Genomic DNA, 27,941 nt, shown 5'->3' with positions numbered 1-27,941 from the left:
AGTGTGCCGAAGAGGTCCAGCCAGGGTGGGCAGAGCACCTCTCCTAGGAGGAAAGTCCGTTTAGCCATCGTCTCGTGTGTCGTGTAGCCAGGAGGACTGTCTGGCAGCCCGGCAAGGGCCTTTCGGAGGTGGTTGGCTGTCTCCTGCCTCCTGTCTCCTCGCGTGTCCCCTGGAGGAGCTGCCACCCCAGTCTTTGGTGGTCTCCAATCCAAACATGAGCCAGGGTCAGCTCTGCTTGCAGCTGATGGGATTGGGCTGACCTGAGCTACCCAGGCTGAGAGACTTGGACTTTGCTCCTTGGAAAACAGACAACTGAGGAAGGGGCACAGCAGAGGTTTATAAAATTATCCACAGCACGGGGAGGGGAGATCCGGCCGGAAGTGCCTTCAAGTCCCAACTGACTCCAGCTGGCCCCGGAGGGTTTCCAAGGCCAGGGATGTCCGGAGGCGGTTTGCTCTGGCCTGCCTCAAGGAAGGGATCCTTTCCTCCCTTCCTCATAAGCCCAAGTCCAGGAGCAGCTTAAAGACTTAGCAAAATTGGTGGCAGGGGAGGGGCTTCCGCGAGTCACGGCCCACTTCCTCAGACAAACCGAAGATCCTCTGGCGGCTGGAGCCGTGACTCCCGAGATCTCCTCCCCCACCAGGCATCCTGCGGCTCTTGAAGGCGCTCCTGGGCTCTTCCTCTCCTCTTCAGGACCTGATGGGCAGTAGATCCAGGACAGGCCAAAGGAAACCTCTTGAATCAGCAAGGGATAAAATTGCGGAAACCACGTCCACAGGCGTAGATGGCTTTGGGGGGGGTTAAATAGTCCCACAGAGGAGCGATCTGTCCAGGGTTACTAGCCACAGGAAATAAAACAAATGCCCACCTTCAGGGGCGGCGAACTTCTGAAACCCAGCGCCAGACCTGGCAAAGGAGCTTTGTCCTTCAAAAGTTCGCCCTCCTGACCATTCCATCAGCCTCTGCAGAGCTGTGGGGCTCTAGCCCTTCTCCTGTGGGCCTGCTTGAGTCCCCTCTGAAACGGTCTTCTGGGGACTTGGTTGCAAGCCGGAGCAGAAGGCGATGCCGGTGGGGAAGGCCCACGCCATCGTCCAGAGGGACAGCAGGCGAGGAAGAGGGTCCGGGTGAAGGCCGGCCTGGAGGCCATACTTCACCAGCTGCCAGCCCTGTAAATCCCCCACATGTTCTCTCCCCAGCGGGCGGGGGGAGGGAGGGGAATGGGGAAGGACTCTCCAGGCATTAAACGCCGTGGCTGCGGCTAAGCTGCTGTCCTCGGCTCTGGTGCAGCAGGTGCTGCGGGCATCTCCGGCAGGGCCCCGGCAATCCCCCTCCCCAGCGGGCATCATGTTTGCCAGTTCTTCCCGGGGTGGTCCTGCCCCAGTGGGCCGAGGGGGTGCCGGAGGGCCGGCCAGCAAGTACAGCGTGGATGAGCTGTACGGGCTGCCCAAGAAGAACAAGCTGGTGCGGGGGGAGAGCGTCCGGAGGCGCAGCCAGGTCTCGCAGGGGGCCCCAGCGGGGCGAGAAGGGTCTCTGACCCCCGCGCAGGTGCTGGAGGCGGCGAGGCAGCTCCTGGAGAGGCGGCGGCTGGAGAGCTACCTGTTGGAGGCGGGGATCGCTGCCGAGGAGCTGGAGAGCGGCCGCAGGGGCATGGTGTACAGGTACCAGGTGGTGCGGGCAAGGGGGGTGGGGACCAGGGAGGGAATCTCCGTTTCAAGCTTCTAGCCCTCACCGTGGCTGGGATGTGTGTTCAGAGACTGCCTGGAGCCCCGGGGAGAGGTTTTCCGTGGGGTGAGCGGGAAGGGCTTTCAGACCAGTCCTCATTCTCGGTCTTCTCTCCGGGGTTCCCTTTCCCCCTGCCCTACTCAAGCTTCTCTAGCCTCTGATACGTTAGAAAAGCTTTGTTTGTTTGTTTACGGTTCAGTTTCCAGAGGGCCCTTCGGGGCGGTTTGCAACCATCGCTCACATTTAAAATGGTAAAAACATACAGCCGTTTGTCTGATGCTTCCTTCTGCCCTGGGAATTCTTGACGTACGCCGAGGCATTGTGGTGCCCCAACAGGAAGGGCCAGATGCCAATAGGGCCAGATGGGGGGTAGAGGGCAGGGGTGGGGGTATCGGGCTTCTAATCTGGCATGCCGGGTTCGATTCTGCACTCCCCCACATGCAGCCAGCTGGGTGACCTTGGGCTCGCCACGGCACTGAGAAAGCTGTTCTGACCGAGCAGGAATATCAGGGCTCTCTCAGCCCCACCAACCTCACAGGGTGTCTGTTGTGGGGAGAGGAAAGGGAAGGCGACTGTAAGCCTCTTTGAAATTCCTTCGGGTACAGAAAAGCAGCATAGGAGAACCAACTCCTTGGGCCCCCTCAGGAGAAGATGAGACTCCAGTTAAGGGAGACACCAAATCATATTCTGGTACCAATATTCTCCTAAGATTATTTTTGAGTCGTTGAATCGGCAGACGATGGATCTGCTTCTTCAGTCCAGGGGAAGGCTGGAAGGAGAGCTCTCAGTGGGCCGGGTCAAGGTGTGGTAGCAAGGCTTCCGTGTGAACCAGCCCCGGAGCCGTGTTCATCCTCGGGGGCCCCGGGCCCTGGCTCTCTGCTTTCTGAGGTCAGCGGTTGGCTACCAGCAACAGGGCCTTTTGGGTGGTGACACCCTGGCTCTGGTGCTGTCACTCGTGCTCAGGTGCCTGGCTCAGCCTGCCCTTTGCTCTGGAGCGGCTCTTCACTGGCATTGAGATTGCCTTTTTCTGTTGGGATTTGTTTGCTGGGTTTTTGTCTTGTGTGTGTGTGTGTGCAGCGGCTATGTTGTGATTTTAGAACCAGTAAGCCATTTCCGGGCAGGGGAGGTGCCGTAGCATAAGCCAGTCTCATCAGATCTCACCTGGGGGACAGGTGGAGGGGAGAAGGGCCTCAAAGAGGTGAGTGTGCAGGTGCGCATCTTCACCAGCCGTGGTCCGGAAGCTGAGCCTGGGGAGGCCCCACCTTGGGTTTGATGGCGGCCGGTTCCTGTTTGTGGGTCAGATGGACCTTGGCCGGTAGGACTGGGAAAGGTGCCTGCTGGGGATGCCTGGGGGAGCCTGCTGGGGGCTGACTCGGGCGCCTTCCTTACAGCAGCCGGGGTCCGCGCAAGAAGGAGCCGGCTGCCTCTTCCCTTGCAGCGCTGCAGTTTTGCTGCAATGCAGGGCCGCACGCCGGCCTCTTTTTCCTCCCCGACAGCCATGCGTTTGGGCTCCCCGCACCCAACCAAGCAGTTGCTTTCCGCTCTCCCGCCTCTCGAGGTCTCGTGCAGAGCCTGCTTTCGGAAGGAAGGAAGAAAATTGGAACCGCACACGGCCTGCCTCCGGTTTCAGGCCCACGTCTGCTTTGCGTCTTCCAAGGCGGGTCAGGAGGGCGTCTGGATGGCAGCGGCACCCTTTGGGAGTCCGGGCAGAGGAGGCGTTCAATCAGGGAGCGGGAGGCTCAGCACAGATTGGGGGCGGCGCTCTGGACTACCCCACTGGGGAGCCGTTAATGTTTGTCTTCCCTTTATGCCTTTGCTACTGAGTCGGAAGCCCCTCCTCTGTATTTTTGGAATCTGAGCTGGGGGGTGGGGGGTTGCTCCCAGTCTGCCCCCCCCCATCCTCTTCCCTGTAGCATTTTATTATTAATTTATTTAGTATATTTATTTATTTGTGGAAACCCTGGGCCCACAAGGCATTTTGGCTTTTTATCCTGGAGGGTTTGGATGCCCCAAGGTCGGTCAGGATTCCACTTTCTCGTGGCCTGGTGTTGTGTTGGCTGCACTTCCGGAGGGCCTCTGCCAGGTTGCCCTTTAACGCGATGAGGAAAAGAGACCTAAAAGAGCTCACCTCTGTCCCCCTCTTCCAGGTAGCTGTGAGCGGGGCCGGCCGTGCCCTGAAACACAAAAAACAATCCCAAGTTTTGCCTATCAAACATACGTCTGATCTTTCATACACATTTCAACAACAGGAGTAGAAAACTGCCGGGTAAGCCCTGCCATTCAAATAACACCCGCTCTGTCTGGGCAAATCACGTCAGCTCTGGGACGCTAAGCAAGGCCAGCCCTGGTTGGCACCAAGGAAATCCAGGGTTGCAGGCAGCGGCAGACCACCCCTGAACGGTTCTCCCCTTGAAAACCCTCCTCAGTCACCCTCTCCACTCGTGTCTTTGGTTCTGTCCCATCTCTCTCCTCCCCGGCCTCCTTCTGCGGCCGCTCCCTTCAGCCTTACCAAGCAGGATCGGTTTTTCGAATCCATCGTTTGCACACGCAATCTGTGACCAAGGTCTGAGAGGCTTCATGTGCAGACTGTTGCCCCAAGAGAGCAGGTGGGCTTAGTTTGGTCCAGGGCAGGTGGATTGGTCCTCCTCGCAGTCCGTGGTAGTTCCTGTTGGCATCTCCAGGCCCACAATTCAAGAAGGGGAGAGAAGGAGGGTGGATCCTTATGGGAGAGCACGGAGGAAGCCCCGGGTAGCTACACAGAAGCTCCCTGGTCCACCCCTTGCCTTGCAGACCCAACGGGTCGGGCACTCCGGATCCTCATGGCCTCCTCCAGCCCACGAATAAAGCAACGACGGGGGTCTGGTGGGAGGCCACTTCCCCAGCTAGTCAAAGGTCCTAAGGTCAACAACTCCTCTCGGTGGCACCACCCCTTCGGCTGACAGGATCTCATTTGTAATACTTGCTTTGTTTCCAAATAGCTCTGCAGACCCTTCAGTGTGGGCCTTACGTGGTGCCAAAAGCTAGCTCCTTCCTCGCAAGCGGCCAGCCTCCCCTCCGTCCTGGGGTACGTCCCGGCCTTGCCTTCCCTTATGGCCCGAAAACCCCACCGGCCTAGGGCTCAGCTTTCGCCTCCAAGGCGGCTGGTGAGTTAAAGCACAAGACATGCAGAGCAGGTGAGAGGGGCAGCAGGAGAGGCCCTGCAGCGGCCAAGTGAAGATAGAGGCTGGTGGGGGGGGGGCTCTGCCTAGAAAGTGACCCTCGTGGGCTGGAGGTCAGGGCAGGGCCGTAGCTCAGAGGCAGGATGCCTTTTTGGCATGGAGAGTCAGGGCCGGCCTCCGCAGACCCTGAGGTGGGGCAATGGCCAGGGCTTCTGGAGGCTGGTGGCTGTACTGCCCAGGGTCCTCCTGACCAAGAATAGGCCCTGTGCAGAGAGTCCTGGGTCTACATCTTGGCCTCTCCAAGGTTCTCGGGCCCCAGGGCTTAAAAGGGCAGCTGGACTAGGAGGAATGCCTGAGAGCTCCTGCAGAAGAAGAGCCTGTTACTCTGTTTTGCAAATCTGACTAGTCGTCTGCCTTTCTCCACCACCTTTTGTAATAAACCAGGGTTTTATCGATTTACTTCACTGAAAACCTTTCTTTCTCCCCAGTGGGGACCCAAAGCAGCTCATACCGTCCTCCTCTGTGATTGCCCTCCGAACAACCCTGCGAGGTAGGGGAGGCTGAGAGTGGGTGGCTAGGCCAAGGTCATCCAGCAGGCCACCCCGGCAGAGCGGGAATTCGAACCTGGACTCCCCAGCCCTTAAGCCAGCCCTCTAAGCACCACTGGGAGCTGACGCTTGCAGACCTCTGCTGGTTTCCCAACCTCCTTGGCGGTCCTAGATGCTCCCTGCACGAGCGTCACCCCCCGTAAATCTGGTCGGGGTCTCCAGGCCAGTGCACAGACCCCCGATCTCTCTCCCAAAGAGCCATAGCAGCAGGGAGATCCCGGGCATCACTCCCCAGGTGACTCCAGAGAGCGAGGAAGGCCTGGACACAGAGAGCCATGCTCCGAGCCCCCTCCCCTCCCACCCCGCCCGGCTCCTCACCCCCCTCCCCCCCGGCCTCCTCAGCCGACACCTTGCATCTGGACAAATTAGAACTGATGTGTGCATGCACATACACAACTGCGCACACACGCAATCTTTTCCCGTCCACTTCACTGGGTAGATACAAAGGCGGCCGGCCGTTCCAGGGAGGGGGTGTCGCTTTGCCCCCGCCGCCCCCTCCCCTCCCCTCCGCGACCGCCATCTTTTCCCCTCCTGCCTCGGTCTTGCGCCTGGGAGCGCACGCTGGCCATGTTCCCTTACAAGCTGCACGGCACCGACGCTTTCGGGACCCCCTTGCGGCGGGGCCCCCTGCGAGCCGGGAGGGAGAGCTTGAAGAGAAAGAGGTCAGCCCCCGAGCCGCAGCCCCCGAGCCACAGCCCCCAAAGTGGCCTGGAGGAGTTCCTGACCAGCCATGGGATCCTCACCGTCCCCAGCCCTTGTATGAGATACAGGTAACCAGCAGGGAAGCCCCAGCGGGAGCCAGAACGGCAGGGGGGGGAGAGGGGGTGAGCCCCCCACACCCACCTCTAGGGAAAGGGTGGTTTATCTGTTGCATTCGGGCAGGACGCGGGGGTGCCAGCTCTGCTTGGGAAATTCCTGGAGATTATTGGGGGTTTGAGCAGGCCTCACAGCAGGACAGGATGACAGAGAGTCCCCCTTCCTTCCACAGGAGCCATTTTCTCCTGGGGGGATGGAGCTACGTAGGCTGGAGATGGGGTGTGATTCTTGGAGATCTCCAGGAGGCTGGAGGCTGGCAGCCCTGGGGCAGGGAAGGGACTTGGGGGGCAGATTCCTGCCTGGGGGTCACGTCCCAAGTCTCGGCCAGTGTCAGGATTTTAGCTGCGTAACCGGAGGAGCTGTCCTTAGGGTGATTCGGCACTCCCTCCCACTTTCCCCAAAGGCCAACACTGCTTTTGACCGTCCCCAATTGCCTTCTCCTGCCTCTTGTCCCGTGGGAGCAGCCTCCATCGGAAGACAGACCCAGGATGGGCAGCTGTGCCAGGAGGGAATGGGGGGGGCTCCTTCCAAGGGCAAGATTTGGGGCCACATGAGCCATTTTCCTTGTTGGGTCCCTTTGCCAAAGCAGCTTTCCAAGGAGCACAAAGGGGGAGCCTCCTCTGCCATGCAAGGCCTGGATCGCCTGTCCCCCGTCCGGTCTCCTAGAGAGGGCCCACCCAGGTCTGTCTCCCAGGCAGCCGCTTGAGGAAACCTGGGGCCGGTGGGTGGGTGGGAAGGGGGACTGGATGGCCGGGGGGGGGGGGGCTCTGCAGCAGGCACCACCTGGAGGTTGGCAACTCCAATTGCTGCTGAAGGTTCAATTCAAACTCTCCAGTGTAAAGTTTCCAGAGCAGGTCTTCCTGAGCAGATCCCGGCCTCTGTCCTGCTGGTGGAAAGACAGGAGTGACCCAGAATCCTTCCACAAAGGCAATTGTTTCTTTGGAGCAGAAGACAGCCCCCCCTCCTTTGTCCCCCCCCCCCTTTGCTGCTCCCTGTCTTATTTTGGAATAGCCACCGGCTGCACAGAGGAACTCCTGGTTCAGGGTGATAAGGCGCCTGGTTTCTGCATGTCCATTTAGAGCAGGGGTGGCCAGACGGTGTCCCGCCAGATGCCCGTGGACTACCATTCCCATGTGCCCCTGCCAGCACTGGGCTCATGGGAATTGTAGTCCATGGAAATCTGGAGAGACACCCCTTGGCCACCCCTCATTTAGAGTGCCCCACCCCCACATCAGGCTCCAGGTATGGATGTATTTCTCTGCTCCAGGCAATAAAATACACAAAAGACTTTTCTTTTTAATGCCATTGAATTACAAAACAATCACAAAGCTCTTGATCATAAAACCAGCCAGAAGAGCTCCCAGCCTCCCACTGGCCCTCAGGAATGCCCCCCCACCCACCCCCCCACCCCCCCCGTTGGGAGTTCCTGCAGATTTGGGGGTGGGGTGGAATCTGGGGCATAATGCCTGACAGGCAACCTTCCAAAACGCCCGTCTCCTCCAGGGGAACTGGTCTTGGCCACTTGGAGATCACTTGCAGCCCCAGGTGCTCTCCAGCCACCGCCTGGAGGTTGGGAACCGGACACTTCCTGCATGCTGTACGCCTCCCCTTCTGGAGGAGGGTGTGTGGTTTGGCTGCAATGTTTCCCTTCCCGCGCCAGCAAGCCTGCTAGGCATGCCAGGGCATATTTTTTAATTTTAGATTCTCCCCCCCCCCTGCATTTCTGCCCTTCTAAGGTGGCCAAGAGAACACAGCATCCGTAATAAAATCACATCTTAAAATTCATTAAAACCGACCAACAAGCGCATCATTAAAACGATTTAAAAGCAGAGTGAAAACACGTACCAATGCTAAGAACCCGCTGGTGGAAGCCGGCAAGAGGAGAGCGGTCCAGAGGCCGGGGGGGGGGGGGGGCCATGGCCAAAAAGGCCCCTCCTCTTGGGTTGCCACCCCTTGTCTCACAGGGCAGGGGAGCTGGATGCAGAGGCATCTCCTGCTGCCCGTGTGAAGCAGGACCCAGAGGCTGGGTTGGCAGGATGCTGTGGGCCCGGCAGCTCTGTGGGCATGGGCCTCTCTGCCAGGCGTCCTGCCAGGGTCACTCTTGCTGCCCACCCGCTGTGCTTCAGGTTCGGGAAGGTCTGTTCATACAGCTTAGCCTAGGGAAGGTCTGTGGCAAAGAAGAAAAAGGAGAAGAATCGGTTTTTATGCCCTGATTTTCATTGCCCAAAGGAGTCTCAAAGCCTCTTACACTCTCCTCCCCTTCCTCTCCCCACAGCCGGCACCCTGTGAGGTAGGTGGGGCCGAGAGAGCTCTGAGAGAACTGCTCTGTGAGAACATCGTTATCAGGACTGTAGCTAGCCCATGGTCACCCAGCAGGCTGCATGTGGGGGGTCAGAGAACCAAACCCGGCTCTTAACCATGACTCCACACTGGCTCTCAGCGTCCCAAATCGTACCCCCTGAGACTCCATTTGCTAACAGAGTAAATTACACCTGTTTGTTTGCTGACGTCTTCCCTCCTCCTTGGGCAGAGGGTCTGCAGGATGGCTCCATCTTTTTCAGCTCTCAGGACCTAAGCAGGGGCGGCCCCCCTGGGTTGTTGGACAGAAGACCCCCAAGAGCAACCCCCCCTGTCTTGCCTTGGAGCCCCCTGGGGCTCTCCCCTCAGTAGTCCCCTTGGGAGGAAGGTGGGGCTGAGGGATTTCTGGGAGCCCTGGGACTGGCCCGAGGGGGAGGAGGAGGGGGAACCAAACCCCGGTCCCCAGGGTAGAGGCTGCCCCTCTTAGCCCCTGTACCAAGCTGGCTCTCTCCGTAGCTAAACGCCCGGCCTCTCGCCTCTCTGACTTCCAGGATGTACAATGAGGTGTAATGCTGTTGCTTTGCTTCTTTTTTGTTGTTGTCAAGGCTAATAATACTTTCATTACAGGTGGAAATTCAACAGGTGCAGCTTTCTTCAGCTCGACCTGTTGAGCTCTACCTGTCTAATTTGGAAGGGGCTTCTTGCTTGGTATTGCAAAAGGCACATTTCAGCTGTGAGGTGCATTTTCAGACTGAGCCTGATGAGGGACAGGCAAAGGGGGGGGGGGTTGGCAGTGTTGTTGTGTGGTGTGGAGGGTGTGACATTCTGAGGGCTGCCTTCCTCACGCCCTGATTGTGTGCCTGCGGACTCAGTCGGCCGTGTCCTGATCCATTTCAGAATGGCCTCTCCTGCTTTTGAGGAAAGAAATGTTGATCTTGTAGGGAGCAGCTCCCTGTGTGGCATCTTTCTTTTTTGGGGGAAAGCCACCTCATGGAATGGTGATGGAATCAGACCAGGCTCGGGAGTCCTGGATTCGAATTCTTACTTTGCTCGGGAAGTTTGCTGGGTGACCTTGGGCTCGTCAAGCGCTTCCAGCCTAGCCGACCTCACAGGGTTGTTGGGAGGATAAAAGGGAGGCGAAGAGGATTATGTGCACCATCTCGGAGCTCCCTGCAGGGGCGGGGGAGAGGTGAGGGTCTAAAAGGGATCTCCTGGGGCATCTAGTCAACCCCCTGCACTATGCAAGACAAATCGATAAAATAAATTTAGGCTGCCCCGTTGCTGTGATTCAGACGGGGAGACCCAACTAGCCCAGTCCAGCCAGAACCAGCAGAGAGCGCCTCCCCCCCCCCGCCCTGATGTCCTCAGCTCAGTGCCCCCCTCCCCCCTCCCCCCTCCCCTCTCCCCCCTCCCCTGCCCCTTCGGAGGGCTCCGGGCTTGGCCTCCTTCTGCTGGGGAGGATTATCCGGAGCCGGCCGAAAACAGGCTGGGGGTGGGAGGGGGGGACCACGTGCCCCCTCTAAGAGCTGCCCGCAGCTGTCGTCGTCGCCGCCGCCGCCGTCCTCCCCCCCCCGCCGTCCGCCGGGCCCCTCCCCCTCCCTCCCCCCTCCCCCTGCGGGCGGGGGCGGTCCATCCGCGGCTGCATCCTCGCCTGCATCCCTGCGGAGCATCCCTGCGAGCGCGGGGGGGCGGGGCCTGGCATGCAAATGAGGCCCGGCTGAGCCGACCGACCGGCGGGCGACCGGCTGCAGGAGCCCGGCTGGCCCGCACGCCCCCCTCCCTTCCCCTCCTCCCGCCCGCTCCCGCCCGCCCTCCCGCCCGCCTCGCCGGGAGCCATGCAGGTGTCGATCGCGTGCACGGAGCAGAACCTGCGGAGCCGCAGCAGCGATGACCGGCTGTGCGGCGGCGGCGGCGGGGGGGGCCGCGGCCAGGGCCCGGGGGGGGCGGGCAACGGCGCCTACCAGCCCCCCGGCAAGGCCAGCCGCCTCGCCCTCGGGCCCCGCGCCCCCGGCCAGAACCTGCCCCACATCGCCTTCGTGCTGCGCGAGTCCACCGGCCGCGCCACCGGCATGAACTACAGGTACGGGGGGCGGCCAGGTCCGGGTCCCGCGTGGGCTGGGGGGGGGCAAGTGCAAACAAACAGCGGGGGGGTCCATTCCGATGGGAGGCCTGCCCCAAAACCTGATGGGAGGCCGTGCTGGTGGGGGGGGGGAGATTTGGGGGGTGGGGGCTTCCTGACTCCCCCCCCCCCCAAATAAGCCGGAGTGGGAAGGAATGTGAGTTCTGATTAAGGGGGAGGGGGGCTGCCCCAGGAGACCCCCCCCTGGTCAGCTCAGTCCTCCAGGGGGTCTCTTGGGGGGGGGGAGTGCGGGAAGGTTGTCACACAAGAAGGCCCCCAGACAGTGAAGGCAGCCCCACAAACAACTCTCTTGTTGCCTCTGCCTCCCCATTTAATCCTCCAACTTCCTCTGGAGCATTTTAATTAAAGGCAGGTCAGTTATTTGCTGACCTTTGCTCACAAGGAAGATGCGGAGGGAGAGACCAGGGAACAGCCGCTGAGTGCCAGAGGGGGGCAGAGGGGGCCAGAGGGCGTGTGGGTCTCATGGGGTGTAGCAAGGAAAGGGGGTGAATCTGGAGGCCTCCTGCCTTCCTGGCAGGGACGGGGGGGGGGGGGTTGCCAGACTGGCCCCGTGGTTCTCTAGGGTGCATCCTGTTTCCCAGGAAGAGGACAGCTGTCTGCCCCCAGACAATGTTATTTGGAGATACATTGCCTTGGGAGATGGAGGCTCCGCTCCTTCCTTCATAAACCATTTCTTGTCAAATCCGCCCCCCCCCCCCCATCGCCTGGCAGCAAAGTCCGCAGGACGATGGTGCATTTTGCGCAGAAAGATCCTTCTGCTTGCCCAGAGTCAGAGTCGGGACTTCTGAAAGGGGAAGGTGGCCGGGGGACGGGGTGGGCATATCGATCAAGCAATAGAGAACCTGTGCATGTCTTGGGGGGGGGGTGAGGGGGAGGCTTTCAAAATCTGGCTCCACACTCCTTGTCTGTGCTGATCACTCTGCAGAAGAGGGAGGGAAGTGCATTCTCTCGCCCGGGGTCACTTCTGAGGTCCCCTAGCAGGCCCACTTAGGCCCCTGGGGTGGAAATGCCCTCAGCTGGAGGGGCCTGGTGGGCTGCTGGGGAGCTGGGAATCGAGGCAGCCCGGCCAGGACTCTTGGAGCGGGAGGGGGAGGGGGAGGGGGCCCAGCATCAAGGGGATGAGAAACCAGGACTCCCGAGCTCTCCGGCCCAGGCCTCTTGCTGGGGGGGGGGGGGTTGGATCGAGGCCACCTGGGACGACAGCCAGGACTCCAGGGCACGAGTCAGGTTGTTTGCTGGGCCTGGCCCCCCTCCAGACCGCCTCGCAGATCCCATAATTGCTGCCTCCCGGCTCAGGTTCCCCTGGGCCGCAGCCAAAGAGGCTGCCTGAACCACGACGCTGGATTAAAAGGATGGTCCTTAAACTGGGGGGGGGGGGGTGTGGAATTGGGGGGATGCAGTGAGGGCAGGGGCAGCCTGGAGGGAGCGGGGGGGGGGGGAGAAACACAAATGGCATGGGCTCCATTGCAAGATGCCATCACATACCCCAAGAAAGAATTCCTAGCAACCCCTCCAAAATACAGTTCTGGTGGGCAATTCTGGGCTACTTCCCCTTTGCCTCCTACCTGGGCCTTTTATGTGGAGATGCCGGGGACGGAACCTTTTTGCACATTGAGCAGATGCCCTGCCCCTCAGCCATCCCCGAATCTGTGGAGTCAAACCCATAAACCATAAGCCAGTCAAAGCAAACCAAACTGACCAACAGCCCCAGAGCCCGACGCAGTTTAAGGGGGTTGGACTAGATGACCCTGGAGGTCCCTTCCAACTCTATGATTCTGTGGCTGCAAGGCAGTTTCATGAACTTGTCTTTAGAACAGGAAAGCTAATGCTGTTGTGGTAGCAGGTTCCCCACCAAACCAAGTCACAGCATCTTACCAGGCGACTTCTGCCCCCCCCCCCCCCCACTGCTGCTCCAGGCCTGCGTGGGCTTTGCTGGAATTTTGGCACCCATAAGTGACCCCACAGAAAATGATGACCATTTGGCCGTGGACACAGCGGAGAGCCCCAAGGAATAAATGGGAGGGAGTTTACTTATTTCAGGAAGGTACTTTATTAGGAGCTTAATTCAACAATAACGTTCTTTACCCAGTGTGTGCGTTTCTGACTCGTACAAATTCGTGGCGATTAAAATGCACCCAGTTTGGATTTGGCGACAGGCTCAGGGATGTTGTGAAGAAATCACTAGTTGTGTCGCCCCCTCCCTCCCTACCCCCGATTTCTTTCTGGAAATGAGTCCCAGGACCAGGGCTGGCCAGGACTCCTGAGGGGACCTCTGGAACCGGGAGGCTTTCCCCGGGTTGATCTGCATGTCGCTGGGCTGGCTTACTCGAGATGCCCAGGGCTCCCGTCCTCCCGGGGCAGGTTCCCCACAAGAAGTAGTTGGCCCTGGATGGGAAAGAGAGAGGGGAGGGGGCAGGGAGAGAGAGATCCTTCTTCGGTGAAGTCTGTGGGTGAAATTATTCTGACCCGCCGGAGCATGGTTGGGGGGGGAGGGGGGGGCTGCTGCACGGATTATATTTCTGGCCCCTGCTCCGGTCTTGTTATCCGCAGATCCCTTATGGTTTAATTATGAGGTCAAGGTGCAGCCTGTAGCAACAGCATCTGGCATTTAGGGGACTGCGATATTATCTCTGTCCAGGCTGGGGGAGTTGGGGGGCGGGAGAAGAGAACGCAGTGGGTGCAACGGCCTCTAATTTGTAGCTTTTCACAAATACACGCAGGAATATGAACATCACGGTTGCCAACTCCTTTTTAGCACCGGGGCTCTTATGCCTTTAACGGATGCCGAGGGGGAGCAGCAAGGAGAGCGACCGCTGCTTCACTGGCCTGCTAGGACCCCTACCTGGCAGGTGCAGGGTTGGCACGTCCCCCAAACTCTCGTTGTCTCCGTGTCCCGAGGGGACCGCCAGGCCGAGGGAAGAGGGGAGGGAGGGGGCAGGCGCTGGTATAGCCGAGGCCTGGCCTGGATTTCCGAGGGCTTAGCGAATACAGCCGGATTTAATTTGTTAAATTAAAAGATGTTTGGGGGCTCACGGTCCAAGCCTGAGATCCGTCCCTTATCTTGTTCCCCGGGGAGTGCGGATGGGCAGGTGGGGGTGGGAAGGGACATCAAGTGGTGGCTGATTCATGGAAACCCCGTGGGGTTTGCAGGGCAAGAGGCACAGAGAGGGGTCCTGCCACGGCCTGCCTCCCTGCAAAGCAACCCTGGACATCCTCGGGGGTCTCCCAAGGCCGACCCTGCAGAGCTGTCGAGATCTGACAAGATGAGGCTAACCTGGGCCATCTAGGTCAAGACCTGGATCTTTAGTGGAGCTAAAAAAAGCACTCTGCACATGCTCAGCGGCACTGCTCATTAACATGTATCAGGACTGAGACCGGGAATAGTTTCAGAAGCAGTTTGGTGGGGTGGGGTGGGGTTCCCAGGCATGCCCAATTTGTTCCTGCAATCTACTCCTTCGATCCGGCTGCTGTTTGCGCTCTTGTTCTTTTGGTGCGCAAATCGGGAGGGGGAGGGACCGGCGAGCTCCCTGCGGCCCTGTCCCGTCCTCCACCCATTGTCTTCCAGCCGTCAGTGAGCTGACCCCGTTTCCAAGCCCGCGGTTTGGCTCTATTTTTATCGCGTTATGGCTCCCGGGGGTGGCTCAGCTCACTAATGGAGCCGCGAGAGGAGCCACGCAGTGACCCTCCGACACAGGGGGTGAGCCAGAAGGGGAATCCCGACACCCCCTGGGAACTGTGGGGACAGGAGCAGCCACAGAGAAAGGACCCGGGGGTCGTGGCTCCTGCCCCACCTTGGCTCCACCCGCAGAGCGGCACCTTAAACCGGTGCAGGCAGGGTCATTCCCCCCAAGCACATTTCATGTGGCATGCTCAAGAGCTGTGGGGGGAAACCTGGGGCCCTTCCCTGCTCAGTTGTGGGAGTCTCTGGGCGGCTTTGCAGACCCAGGAAACTGCTTTCCGAGGCCTCCTAATCTGGGACCGGTGGGGCAGCTCTTGGGGGGCCCCCCGACCCCTCATCCCTCCATCCCCTCCTGCCCCTCCTTCCTCCCCCTACCCATTACCTGTGCAGTGCAGAGGTTGCAGGCAAGGACTGGCCTTCATCGCCGTTTTCTTTCTCTCCCCTGCAGGAACCTGGGCAAGTCGGGTCTCCGTGTTTCCTGCCTCGGGCTCGGTAAGTCTGGGGGAGAAGAGGGTTGTGGGGAGAGGTGCCGGGGAGAGAGAGCCAGTGGCCCTTGGGAGGCAGCGTGGGGTGGGTGTTTGGCCATGCTCAGAGACACTCTTGACCAGCCAGCCTATCATTGCTTTAACTGGGGGCCTGAGGTTGGTTCCCTCGCTCTGTGTGCGAGGGACGTTGTCCCAGGGGGAAGATCTTTGTGCTCCCCTCTCACCATCTTCATGTCCCTCTGCAGGTACTTGGGTGACGTTTGGATCACAGATCTCCGATGAGGTGAGCTTGGCTTCCGGGCAGCGGTTGGTCTGAGAGGCCCGCATGGAGCAGCAGTTAGAGCAGGGGTAGTCAAACTGCGGCCCTCCAGATGTCCATGGACTACAATTCCCAGGAGCCCTTGCCAGCATTCGCCAGCGAATGCTGGCAAGGTCTCCTGGGAATTGTAGTCCATGGACATCTGGAGGGCCGCAGTTTGACTACCCCTGAGTTAGAGGGTCAGACTCAGATCTGGGTAAGGCCGGGGTTGTGTTCCCCCACGGAATCTTACTGGGTGACCTTCGGCCAGCCAGATCACCTCAGCCTGGCCTACCTCACAGGGCAGTTGTAAGGATAAACGGGAGGAGGAGAAAACCTCTTTTGGGTTCCCATTGAGGAGAGAGGCAGAGTATGAATGAAATCAAATTCTGTCAATTATCAATGAAAATGTATATAAATGGGGGAGGGGGAAATCCTATCCTGCTCCCACTCTGGGCATTCCTGCACTGCATATTTCCATGTCCTGAGTTTTGTGTCTCTCTCCACCCAGACATACCTGTGTGCTTACCTGAGCACTCTAGGAATTTGGGAAATTGTAGACCTTTGCAGGCCATTGTTGCTTAGTGACTCTTCGACCTCATCCCAGGAGCCTACAATTCCCAGAATTCCATGAGGGTATCTCACAGTCAGGTGAACAAGTTTAAACACCCACCGTGATCTTGAGTTGGCTAGACCCTTTGAACGTTTCGTTGCCAACCTCCAGACGGGACCTGGACATCTCCAAGAATTAGAGTTGATTTCCAAACTGTATGGATCAGATCCCCTGGGGGAAAGGAGGGTGGAATTAGGGCTGAGACCCCTTCCCTGCCACCCCATCCCCCCCCCCCTAGGGTCCACCCCGAATTGTCAGGATTTTCCCAGCCCAAAGTCAGCAACCGCCCAGGTGAATGTTTCCAAGGCAGAACAGAATCCAGAAGAAAGGCCAGCCAAGCTCCCTACGGGCCCCATCCGTTCCCAAGCCTTTATCAGCAACCAGACAGGCAGGAATTAAACTGGTGACGCCCTCTCTCTCCTCCTCCCCCCCCCCTTCTAGATGGCGGAGAACGTGCTCACGGTTGCCTACGAGAACGGGGTCAACCTCTTTGACACGGCCGAAGTGTACGCGTCTGGCAAGTACGTCCGGCTATTACAGCCTCAACTTCCGAGAAGTGGGCACAGAACCCGAGGGCAACTGTAAGGACACCCACTGCCTCTCTGGCAGGTCTTCTGTGCCTGTAATAATTCCAGAGAAGGGAGAAATTCAACAGGTGGAGCTGCACCCTATGAATTTCTGCCTCTTAGGCCAGGAAATACAGAAGGCATCAGGGAGGAGGGAGGACAATAGCCATAGGTGGTCGTTACTTTTGTTCCTGACTGAATGGGGCTGGGCATCCCTCCGTCTCAGCCCCTCCTAGGCCTTCTCTGCATTTTACCCACCGGCGCTCCGCTCTCAGGGGCCGATTGCTTAAAAGAGAGAGTCTAAGCCTGAAATGCTGATTTTATGAACTTGGGCAGATAGTGAGTGGGCGGGCAGGTAGTTGTGAGCTCCTGCATTGTGCAGGGGGTTGGACTAGATGACCCCGGAGGTCCCTTCCAACTCTATGGTTCTGTGAAACCCACCATCATCAGAGGTCAGCAATAAAGGTACTCTGCACATGCTCAGGGTCTCTCTTTTTGCTTTCTTCCATCAGTGAGCCCTCTGGAGTCTGTCCCTTGGCTCACAGTCAGTCCTGCCACCTGACCCAAGATCAACTCCCCCCCCCCCACACACACACACATGCACAAGCATACCTGTACAAGGATGTTCCTCTTGGCTCCCCATCTAGCATTGCCAACCTCCTGGTAGGGCCTGAGGGTCTTCAGGAATTACAACCCATCTCCCGCTACAGAGACCCGTTCCTCCGGAGGAAACGGCTACCCCTATGGCGGGGGTGGCCAAACTGGCAGGGCCTCATGGTAACTGTAGTCCGTGGACATCTAGAGAGCCAGAGCTTGGCCACTGCCACCCTCTGGCATTATCCCCCACCTCAAATCCTGCCCACCCACGGTTTCTCCAGGGACTTCCCAGTCTGGAATGGGCAGCTGTGGGGGGGGGGGGACATGTGGGTCCCTCTCCGTCTTCTCTCCGTCCTCAACATTCCCCCGCCCGCCCCGTGTTATTTCTGCCTGCTGGACACTTTGTAGGCAAAAGAGCTGTCGCAGGACTTTCCGGAGTCAGAACTAAAACTCTGTGACACGATTCTGTCAGGCCGGATTTGGGGGTAGCTGGAAGGAAGGAAGGAAGGAAGGAGTAAGCAGGAGGCATGTGGTCCGTCCCGAGGCGATGGCGGGCGATGGGGGGGGCGGGGGCTCTGAACAGCCCAGAGAGGGCAGACGCAGGCGGCCAGGCGGCATCTGGAATTCCTTTTAAAGCAGGAAGGTGGAGCTGGGGGGGTCTCCGCTTCCTTGCAGCCAAGGGAGCTTGGCAGGATACTGTGGGAAGGTCTGGTCAGGGAGGGCCCCTTTTTAATCCCACAGGGGAAACGAGGAAGAAGTCACCGCAGAAGCAAGCAAGCCCAAGCCCCCCCCCCCGTCAGTTGGGCAGAAGCCCCAGGTGGGCACTTGGCCCCTGCCCGATGCCTTGCGGCCTGCAGGCTGGAGGGAGAACGCTCCCACCCAAAGACTGCCTGCCTGCTCAGGGACACTTTGCGTGATGCCTGGGAAAGGGGTCTGGGGTGTGTGTGTGTTTTCCTGCCCGATTTGGCAGAAGGCCAAAGGTCTGGAAAGGCCCAGGGAGGCTCTCTGAGGACCCCGGCGTCCGTTTTGTGTCCTCATCGGTCCCTCTAATGGGTTGGGCTGGAGGCAGAACGGCAGCTTCGATTTTAGTAACCGGAGAAATCCATCGGAGCGTTCCGCCCCGTGTTATTTTTATTTTTTCCTGCTGTCTTTCTCCTTCTTCCTTCCAGAGCAGAAAAAACCCTGGGGAACATCCTGAAGAGCAAAGGATGGAGGTAAACAGCCCCCACCCCAGCATGAAGACCCCCCCCCAGTCTTGACTCATCCCCAAACCCCCCTCCCCCCATTAAGCTTTTCTCTCTCACCTGCCCCAGGCGTTCCAGCTACGTCGTCACCACAAAGGTCTACTGGGGAGGCCAGTAAGTGGAATAGACCCCTCAGGGTGCCAGCTGGGGGGGGGGGACGGGGGGGGGGCTGAGGTCATTTGTGTGGGGGGGTACAGACTCAGATTTTGCATGTTGGGAAGGAGAGCAGCATGGCTCCAGGCCAAGGGGGCTGGATTTGGGGGGGAAGCCAAGGGAGGGGAAGGCACAGGTGGGGGAGGCAATTTTGGGACTATTCGAGCCTCAAGGGGTCTTCAAGACCGGAGGGAGTTTCAGAGGGAGAGGGCAGGCTCTGAATCCCCCCTCCTGTTTTTTGTCTTTGTTTCCCCCTCAAAAGGGCTGAGACCGAGAGGGGCTTATCCCGGAAACATATAATTGAGGGTAAGGTGGGGGGCAAAGGCTGGAGGGGGGGGAGCAGAATCTAGAAGAGGGGGGCAGTGGCCAGGGTGCAGGAGATCCTGCGTGGGGGGCAAGGGGAATGATCTGTGGGGGGACCAGGAAGGGCTGACGTGGGGAGGTTGAGGAAATGGAGAGGGGCTGGGAAACACCTGGGAAACACCTGGCATGGGGGGTGGGGGGTGGAGAGGGGAAGGGCTTCACTGGGATGTTTTAGCAGCCATTTTCTCCAAGGAGCTAATCTCTGTCCACTGGAGACCAGGGGTGGTTCCAGGAGATCTCCAGGTCTCACACGGAGGACGTAGAGGGAACTGCCAGTTGAAGGGAAGTGGGATTTCCTTTCCTCTCAGCCGCTGGAGGGCCTGGGGGGGGGGTTTGGAGCCATGAAACTAGAGGGGGGGGCTGCCTGCCTCCCCGTCCTTTTGGGGGTGCTCTCGCCAATGTTTCCCTCTCCCTGGTCTCTTAGGGCTCAAAGGGTCTTTGCAGCGGCTGCAGTTGGAATATGTGGACATTGTGTTTGCGAACCGGATGGACGCCAACAGCCCCATGGAAGGTGAGTGGACCCCCCCCCCCCCAATACACACACGAAGAGCCTCAGGAAGCTCTGCAGAACACCCCCCCCCCCCACTTCCCTCGTCCAGCTGGGGGATGGAAACACAGCAAGCCCTCCCAGGTCTTTGTAGAAAGCCCCGTCCCCAAGCGCCTTTAGGCCCCTGCCCCCCTTCCGAATGACACACACACACCCCCCACTGCCATGACTCAGGGGTTTCCCCCCCCCACACCCCCATCAATATTTATTTAAGACTCCAATGAGCCACCGTCCTACTAGACCAAGCTCAAGGCACCGACAACAGGGAAGATCCCTCTCTTTCCTCTCCTGCGTATCCCGCTTGGACTTGTTGTCACCTTTGCACAGCAGTCCTGCCAGGAAGGCCACGGTCCCTGCTGGGTTCAGGCCTGGGGGGGGGGGTTGTGGCCCGGAGGGAGCCTGCCTTGCCCAGGGCCGAAGCGAGGAGTCCGGCTCTCCGGCCGCTGGGCTGGTTCTCACCGGTTCTCTCCTTCCCCCCTGCAGAGTGTGACCCGAACTTCCGATTGCTCTTGCTGGAAGGTACTGCAAGACCCCCCCCCACTCCAGACAAACCCACAAACCCTCCTCCTGGTAGACCCCAAATCCTATGCCTGAGAATCCTGACCCTCCCCCCATACCTCTCAAGCCCCTTCACTGGAGGGCAGGACCCAGTTAGGATGCTGGAAGGGAAGTGAGCGCAGGGAGGGGCCTGGAGACCTCCTGGAATTGCAGCTGATTTCCAGGCGACAGAGGAGAAGTTTCCTGGGCGAAAACAGCTGCTCGGGTGGGGGGGCCTCGACAGCTTTATACCTTTCTGACTTCCATCCACCCCCAAATCTCCAGGAATCTCCCTTCCTGGAATTGGCAACTGTAGTTTGGCCTGGGGACTCCCAGCATCGCCCCTTGGTGACTCCTGTGGTGTCTGCGGGTGCTCGGGCTTCTCGGTGTGGAATCTGCAATCCCAGCAGAGGGTGCAGAGCCAGAATTTGGAAATTAGGCTTTGCTACTTAAGGGCAGGAAGGAGGCGTTTGGAGGTGCCGTGTACAGAAAGGAGCTTTTGGGCTGGCGAGCTGCACAGCGCCTGAGAGAAGGCCTCCTGAGGTGCTGGATTCAAGTCCTGCGCAGCTCCTTGGGGGACCAACCAGGTTTTCATGCGTAGAAGCAATTGGGGGTCTGGGCCATGCCTGGCAAAGGGTGCTTGGGCTCTCGAAGGCTCGTCCCCTCGGTCCCAAGCTGTCCTGTAGATTCAGACCAGGCTGAATCTATGTTAGCTGTGCACAGTGAGTTGAAGAACAGTTCTTAGTCTTAAAACGGGCTCCGAGTAACCACTTGAGAGGTATGTGTGCCCCCCCCCCAGCCCCGGCACCCCGTGCTGTCTTTGAACCCCCCAACCGTCCCCCCCAGTCCATGGCCCCGCACTCCGGATCCTCCTAACCCATCCCATAGTTTCCCCTCGTGCAGAACTGTTCTTGCCCCTAAGGGAGAGGGCGGCCCTTCCGTCCCCTGCAGACCCCCACCCCACAAGGACACAAGTGGGGAGGTGGGTGTGAAACTGTCAGTGGGTGTGATTTTGTCGTCAGCACATGCCGACCGTGTGACTCTTGGGGTGGACAACTGACCGGGAAGCACCAGCCCGGCCTGCCTCTGGCCCCTCCAACGGCCGCTCGAGCTGCAGAGACCGGCTGGTGATGATCTTCATGATAAAGGCAGCAGGGCGGAGGGTGGGGGGGGGGCGTGATGTAAATTAGAGGGTCAGGAAGGAGGCCAAACAATCTGGACCTTTTAACTCTGGAAAAAAATCCTGGCCACCAATTTATCTGTCTTGAATCAAAACGTCTGAAAGTGGAAATTCAACGGCACATCCAAGGCAGAAATTTATATAGTTTTCAGGGGAAAGTCCTGGAAGGGCTCTCTGCACAGCGCAAACGTTAGCAGAAGTGCAGTCCTGTGGGTGGGGTGCTGATAGTGTTGCCACCCTCTAGACATCAGAGATCAGTTCCCTGGACGAAGTTGGCTCCGTGGGAGGGTGAATTCCGTGGGACCGTTCCTTTCTGAGCCCTCCCCCCAGCCCCAAACCTTCCAGCTCCAGACCCCCAGCTGAGCTATCAGAGGTGGCCGCTGGGACTGGGGCTGGAAGGCGAAGGGGTGCCGATCTTTACACAAGAGAGGAAGGCCGGGCCGGGCGGGTGGGGGAAATCCCGGCAAATCCCCGTCTCACCTCTCCTTTCTGCCCCTCAGAGATCGTCCGGGCCATGACCTACGTGATCAACCAGGGGATGGCCATGTACTGGGGGACCTCTCGCTGGAGTGCCATGGAGATTATGGTAAACACCTGCCTGTATCCCCAAATCCTGCGCTCTCCAGGAATCCCCCACCCCAGAGCTTGTGTGCTCTCTGGCGTCTTTAAAACCCCCTGCAAATAAGACAGCGGTCGGAAGGACAGCTCCTCGGCTGGTGTCCCACCGGCAGGGAGGTTTGAACCTCAGGGAGCATCGCCAAACGTGCCTCTCTGGGACCGCAGGCCACTTCCTTTCTCTGCATGCGGGATCCAGCTGCCAGGAAACATCCCCTGACCGGCTCCCCCCCCCCCCACGCAGGAGGCCTACTCGGTGGCACGGCAGTTCAACCTGATCCCCCCGGTCTGCGAACAAGCCGAATATCACATGTTCCAGCGGGACAAGGTGGAGACTCAGCTCCCGGAGCTGTACCACAAGATCGGTAGGTGGGGACGCCACGAGCCGGAGCCTTGGCCATGCAGGGGGTTGGGGGGATACGGAGGGCAAAGGGACCTGCAGGCTGAATCGAAGGCGGGGACCCTCAGCCCTTTGGAGCCTGCAGCCGCCTTTGGAATGGGGCGGCGAGCTCGATGACTAGATGGCTGCCGCAGGAGGCGGAGCCAGCTGCGAAACCTCAGAAAGCAGGGCTGCGTACACCTCGAACGAGAGCTCTTTGGCATTCCAAGCAGAAGCTCTGTTGGACAGGATGCACGGCCCATCACAGACCCAGCCCTTCCTGCTGTGGTGCCCACGGGCCCCGGTTGGGGATCCCTGATCCAGGAGCCAAGATGGATCAGAGGAGAGGGAAGGAGGTTCAGGGGGACCTGGGGGGTGGTTCTGTTTCACAGGAATTGATGGAGAGCCATCTGTGCGTAGGCAAAGTCGGGGGGGGGCACAGTGTGGACCAGGCGGAGCCATGGGCAAGGAGGGTCTGTGGGCAGTGTCCCAGTGAGTCTTGGGGCAGGAGCAGGAAGAGAGGGGAGCTCCCCCTTCCCTCCTCCTCCTCACCTTGCTTGTTTGCTCTGCTAGGGGTGGGGGCCATCACGTGGTCCCCGCTGGCCTGCGGACTCATCACGGGGAAATACGAGGACCGGGTGCCTGAGAACTGCCGGGCAGCCATGAAGGTACGGTCCTGGACAGGTGCGGTGACCCCAGAGAATCTGGGAGGGGGGTCATTCTCCGGAGCGTTCCCTTCCATTTGAATTAATGAACGAAGGCAGGCCATAATGAGCCCTCTGTTATACTGGCACTGCCCACTTTTTTTAAAAAGTGTCTGTTGTGGGGAGAGGAAAGGGAAGGCAATTGGAAGCTGCTTGGGGAGACTCCTTTGGGCAGTGAAAAGTGGGGTATAAGAACCAATTCTTCATCTTCTTCTACATTCCTTGTCACTCTTTCGTCCCCTAAACGCCCAACCCCACTGCGGATTGTAGGAAGTCCCAAATGCATCCAGCAGTGGGGGGGGGAGGGCATATTTTGCCTGGCTCCAGGCAGCCCACAGAAGCTTCTGTCCAGAACTGAGCTCTGTGGATGCCCCTGTCCCAGTCGAGGGGGGAGACGCTTCCAGTCCGGCTCTCTTCTTCCCCTCCCCTCTCCTCCCCCAGGGGTACCAGTGGCTGAAGGAGAAGCTGCAAAGCGAAGACGGGAAGAAGCAGCAAGCCAAAGTGAAGGAGCTGCACCCCATTGCCGAGCGCCTTGGCTGCACGGTGGCACAGCTGGCCATCGGTGAGGAGGAAGCGGGACGCGGCACTGGGGAGGGCAGGAGGGAAGGGCCTCAGCCCCACCTGCCCTCTTGTTGACCCTTTGCCAGACGGGATGCTGGGCTGGAGGGGCCCCTGCTCTGCTCCGGCCGGGCTGATGTTCTTAGATTCTTACGCCTTTCCTGTCTCCCCCCCCCCCCACCTCACAGCCTGGTGCCTCCGTTCAGAAGGGGTCAGCTCTGTGCTCCTTGGCGTCTCCAGCACCGATCAACTCATTGAGAATTTGGGATCCATCCAGGTAAGGAGAGCCCCAGGCAGTCCCAGCCATGCCCTGGACCAAGGGATAGCCCACTGCCGGTCCTGGACTTTACATGGACAATTGTGCATTGAAAGAAAGAAACAAACTCACACAAACAAAAAACCCAACACCCCCCCCCTCAAGGATTTGAGCTTTCCTCTAATGAAAACCACACAGAAAGTCCTCGGCGAACTGCCACAAATCAGCTCCAAAACTGGATTCCCAAACTCCAGGGGGGACCCAGTCAGAGCAGAAACAGGAGGACTGACTTGGCACTGCTGCCTTGAACTTGCCCCAAATTTCTGGTTTGCTTTTCTCCCCAGTACTGTGCATCACAATGTGCCCAATCTCACACGCTTCAGGCAAGATTTGTGATGCATTTGCCAAAAGTGTTTCACTTCCTGAAGGAGAACCGAATTAGAGAAGAACAGGCCCTCCTTCATGAATTCTGCTGACTCCCCCCTTGCCCGGATTTCCGAAATGTTGTGGACACAGATCTACGGACTCAACACATTTTAACCATTCAAGTTGACATGTTGCTTCTTCCCAGGCAGGAATTCTCTGTTCCCAAAACTACTTCCTGCACTTCTAAATCCGCTACTGCACGGGTAGTCAAACTGCGGCCCTCCAGATGTCTGTGGACTACAATTCCCAGGAGCCCCTGCCAGCGAATGCTGGCAGGGGCTCCTGGGAATTGCAGTGCACGGACATCTGGAGGGCCGCAGTTTGACTACCCCTGCGCTACTGAATCATCCAGAATATATGCAGAGCAGGAGCCCAACACATCTCTGAAATACAATCTGCAGACTCTGCAGCCTCGGTTTGCCCGGGTGCCGTGCGGGGGAGAAAGAAGAGATTTAACCCCTTCGGTGCTATTAGGAAGCTAGAGGAGGCCGAACATTTAAGCCTCCTGCTTCCCCCGCAAGGCTGCAAGGCAAGCTGAGGCTGCCCTTTTGTTGTTAAGAACGAGGCGCGTGACAGTTTTGAGTCCTTAGAAAAGGGGGGCCGGAGATGGGCATCTTCTCCTAATGGATCCCGTCTCTCTTTACAGGTCCTAACCCAGCTGACACCCCAAGTGGTCCAGGAAATTGATGCGCTCCTGGGTAACAAACCCAATACAAAAAAAGAGTCCCGGGCGTAGGGACACTGGCGCCCGGGACGGTGCACGCTGTTGTCCCGACGGACTGCATCCCTTGTGCTCCTCCGTGGGGCTCCTGTCCCCGCCAACCCGCTCCTCTCCACATGCTCTTCCACCAGCTGCTGCCTCTTAATTTTGTGGGGAGGGCAAGGAGGGGGCCGCTTTGCGCATGAACCAAATATCCGTGTACTTCCATGTCGGATAAAGCGGGAGGGGCGGGATTGGGGGCCGCCCTGCCCCCCGGGCAGCTGCTTAGATTACAATACAACTATATGGCATGAGCAACCGAGCTATGGGGCTGGCGGGGGAGAGGCCCCGCCGCCCCCTAAGGCCGGAACTACCAGCCGCTTTGCCTCTCTTTCCATATCGATACGCCTGGTTTTTTAAAGGGGCAGGCACACTGTAACAAAGGAAAGGGGGAGGCAGTTGGAAAATAAGCACACAATTGAGGTTTTATAGGGCAACAATTCGCCTTCCTCGGTTCATCGTTAGCATTGTGGTTCCGTGTACGGAATTGTGGTACTCCATGCGCTTCTTTGCTTTCCGTTCTTTCTCTGGATCTCAGGTCTGTTGGGGTCATGGTGTTTTTATGGACGCCCAGGAAGGAGGAAGGAAGGAAGGAAGGAAGAGGTGGAACATGCTCGTTCTGTGTATCCCCTATGATGATGTTGTATGTAAACCGCCCTGAGCCTTATGGAAGGGCGGTATAGAAATCAAATCAATCAATAAAATAAGCCTGGGATGCTAGGGAGGAGGGAGAGAAAGGCAGGGGCTACCCGGGCAAAAGCAGCCGCTAAGATACTGGGTGCCATTGAGAGCAGCCGAGCGGGAGAGGGACAGATGGGGCATCTTGTGGATCCCACTGGCTGAGAATTTCTCCTCCCCAAGCCCCACTGAAATGGGGTCCATTTTGGCAGGACTGCACACCAGGGGGCCTCATGCTGATGGGGGGTGTTTGGCTGCCGTCTTGGATCTTCTGCCCAAACGCCCTGGGCGGGCCCAGGAGAAATGGGGGGGGGGAAATACCTGGAAAGGAAGCTGCTATAAGTGGTTGGACCCTGAGATCTGTGCCCTGCCCAGCCCCACCTACACTTCCCAGCCAGCTTTAGGGAGAAGGTTAGGATCAAAGGCGTTTCCTGCAGGGGGGAAAGAGGCAAAAGGAGGGAAACCAAGAGGCACGAGAAATGACAGCCGTGTCCCTGCTGTAAATTGGGCCGGAAGTCCACAAAGGACTTTGTCGCTATTTGATTTGCACCCAACGGTCACCTCACAGCTCTCTCTCACACACACACCAGTTTGGATGTCCACTTTTGGGCTTTCCTGGCTCCTGTTGGTTGCCTTCCCCGTGGCTGCCTCCCACTAATTTTCTCCCTGGACTCTGAGGTCCCCCTCGTCTCCCCACCTGAGTGAGGGGAGATGGGGCGTCCTTCTTCCCCCATCTTGGTTCTTCCTTGACGTCTTTGTTCTTCCATGCTGAGGACACCTCCACCCTGCTCTAGGGAAAGAGCCATTCTCTTCTTAAAGCAATAACCCAAATAGAAGGGTCACCGTGGGGCAAGGCAGGGAGAGAGGAAGGCTCGGCATCCTGGCCCTGCTCCTGGTGTCCAGCCCCCGTCCTTTGCACAGCCACACTTCCAGGGAGAGCGGGGGGGGGGGGGCGCCCCTTGTCCTGGCAGCAAAAATGTAGCTGGGAATGATTCTGCTTTGAGGTTTATTCTAGAGTAGCACTTCTGCTGCTGGGGTGGGGTGGGGGTCTCTGCAGGAGGTGTCGCACCTTTGAGGCACGGGGGTGGGAGGGAGCGGTTTGGAATCGAGGGCCCGAAATTGGGGCTCTAGGCAGGCGGGGACATGGAGGGAATGACACCTCCTTGAGGCTCTGTTATTAAGAAGGCTGGCCTCTGGCACTGGTTTTCCTGGCCAGCTGGCCGTCCTTATGGGGTCACTTGCTCATTCCCTCCTTCCTTCCATCACCCCCTCCCCAAGACAGTCAGGGGGCAGGGTCTCCCCGCCCAGTCGCCTTTAAGAAGTTTGTCCCTGGCAGAACTGGAGTGTGTGCAGGTTTCCCTGCCATGGAGAGAGAAAATGATGCTGACCACTGCTCCTGTGGAATGTCTGCCTGCCAGGCAGCTCTTTAAAGGTACCGCTCTTTAAAGATACAGGTACCTTTAAAGGTACAGCTCAGAAACAACATGAGCCATCCCTAGGGACAAGGTAATTTTCACGGTGACTGGATTTTAAGGACCTTCCCCCCCCCCCCCAAAAAAAGAAAACAGACCACCAATTTGGAAGAGAGGTCTCCTGTCTCCTGGGAAGGGATCTCCTGGTCAGTTCAGCCAAGAGACCAGTCCTGTCCCCAGGCAAAGAGGCTTTTCCCGCTCCCCGTGCTCTTAGACACCCTTTGGCTCCACCGAATGTTGTTCTCCATCAGCCAAGGGAAGGAGGTTTTTAGAAACAGCCCAGGTTCTGCTAGGCGAGCCGGCTCCCCTGGACTGGCCACGAGCACTGAGGTGTCCCTGGAGCAAAGCTCCTTGAGAAGGGAGAGCAGGCCCCTCGTGCGCTGGGCGGGGGCCTTTGGAGGCCTCATCCCCTGCAGAGACCACCTTGGGGGGGGGGGAGATGCTTGACACGTGTAGAATTGGCACTTGGCTTTTGACTTTTCGTTTCTTTCTTTCGTTCTTTTATTTTTGGAATATGTTTGAAATGTTGAAATAAACAATACATGAAGCGACCAAATCCATCCGGCCTGCCTGTGCGTGATTCCTTTTTCCCAGGCAGCTGACCACCAGTCTCGGCCACGGGGCTAAGAACAAGGGTCGCCAACCCAGCGTGGGAAATTCCTGGAGATTTGGGCGGGCAGAGTTTGCAGAGCAGAGGAACCTCAGAGGCGTGTAATGCCATCGGGGCAACCGTTTCCTCCAGAGGAACTTCTCTCTATTGTCTGGAGCTGAGGTCTAATTCTGGGCGATCTCCAGGTCCCGCCCGGAGGCCGCCAACCCCAGGCTGAACCCACCGGCCACCTGGTCCTCTCCCAGCCGAGAGCCACGTCCAGAACCAGGGGCTGCCCACCCTGCTGATAGTAAACCACCCACTTTCCCCAAGGCACAATTTGCCCGTGACTTTTCTCGGTGCTGCCCAGCTGACCCCTGTTCCTCTTTGGCAGGCAGCCAGGCCAACCAGCCAGGGGTGTCGCTTCCCTCTTCCAAATCCCTAGCTGAAGAGTTCCAGGCAGGAGGTGTTGAGAGAGGCCTTCCTCTGCTTGCCCCGCT

The 27,941-nt window shown here is 58.6% G+C and overlaps 1 protein-coding gene and 2 long non-coding RNA genes across 9 annotated transcripts; 1 reads left to right on the top strand and 2 right to left on the bottom strand.

The window, feature by feature from the left end:
- The first annotated feature begins 11 nt into the window (after positions 1-11).
- Positions 12-27,412, top strand: KCNAB3 (potassium voltage-gated channel subfamily A regulatory beta subunit 3). 6 transcript variants are annotated; one of them, XM_077315739.1, is made up of 15 exons: positions 12-1,658; positions 14,870-14,913; positions 15,152-15,189; positions 16,259-16,398; positions 18,150-18,194; positions 18,294-18,338; positions 18,640-18,683; positions 19,165-19,251; positions 19,771-19,806; positions 21,505-21,590; positions 21,864-21,984; positions 22,572-22,666; positions 23,144-23,264; positions 23,449-23,537; positions 24,589-27,412. In XM_077315739.1, the coding sequence occupies exons 1-15, from the start codon at positions 1,345-1,347 to the stop codon at positions 24,676-24,678; spliced, it is 1,395 nt and encodes a 464-aa protein (XP_077171854.1). In that variant the 5' UTR covers positions 12-1,344; the 3' UTR covers positions 24,679-27,412. The 6 variants fall into 6 exon arrangements, with proteins under 6 accessions (XP_077171854.1, XP_077171856.1, XP_077171857.1 ...); XM_077315742.1 differs by lacking the exon at positions 12-1,658 and adding an exon at positions 5,976-6,258; XM_077315740.1 differs by lacking the exon at positions 12-1,658 and adding an exon at positions 10,236-10,682.
- Positions 3,669-8,768, bottom strand: LOC143826760 (uncharacterized). Its single transcript, XR_013227124.1, has 3 exons — positions 8,150-8,768; positions 4,232-4,397; positions 3,669-3,896 (listed from the first exon to the last, which is right to left on the bottom strand). It is a non-coding gene; the product is annotated as an uncharacterized LOC143826760 (long non-coding RNA).
- On the bottom strand, positions 12,885-17,119 carry LOC143826759 (uncharacterized). Of its 2 annotated transcripts, none has more exons than XR_013227123.1 (3): positions 16,996-17,119; positions 14,804-14,919; positions 12,885-13,127 (listed from the first exon to the last, which is right to left on the bottom strand). It is a non-coding gene; the product is annotated as an uncharacterized LOC143826759 (long non-coding RNA). The 2 variants fall into 2 exon arrangements; XR_013227122.1 differs by lacking the exon at positions 16,996-17,119 and adding an exon at positions 15,734-15,969.
- Positions 27,413-27,941: the final 529 nt, after the last annotated feature.

Source organism: Paroedura picta, chromosome 16 (genome assembly GCF_049243985.1).
Source record: "Paroedura picta isolate Pp20150507F chromosome 16, Ppicta_v3.0, whole genome shotgun sequence".
NCBI classification, from domain to species: Eukaryota; Metazoa; Chordata; class Lepidosauria; order Squamata; family Gekkonidae; genus Paroedura; species Paroedura picta.
This window is presented reverse-complemented; position numbering and strand designations above follow the sequence as displayed.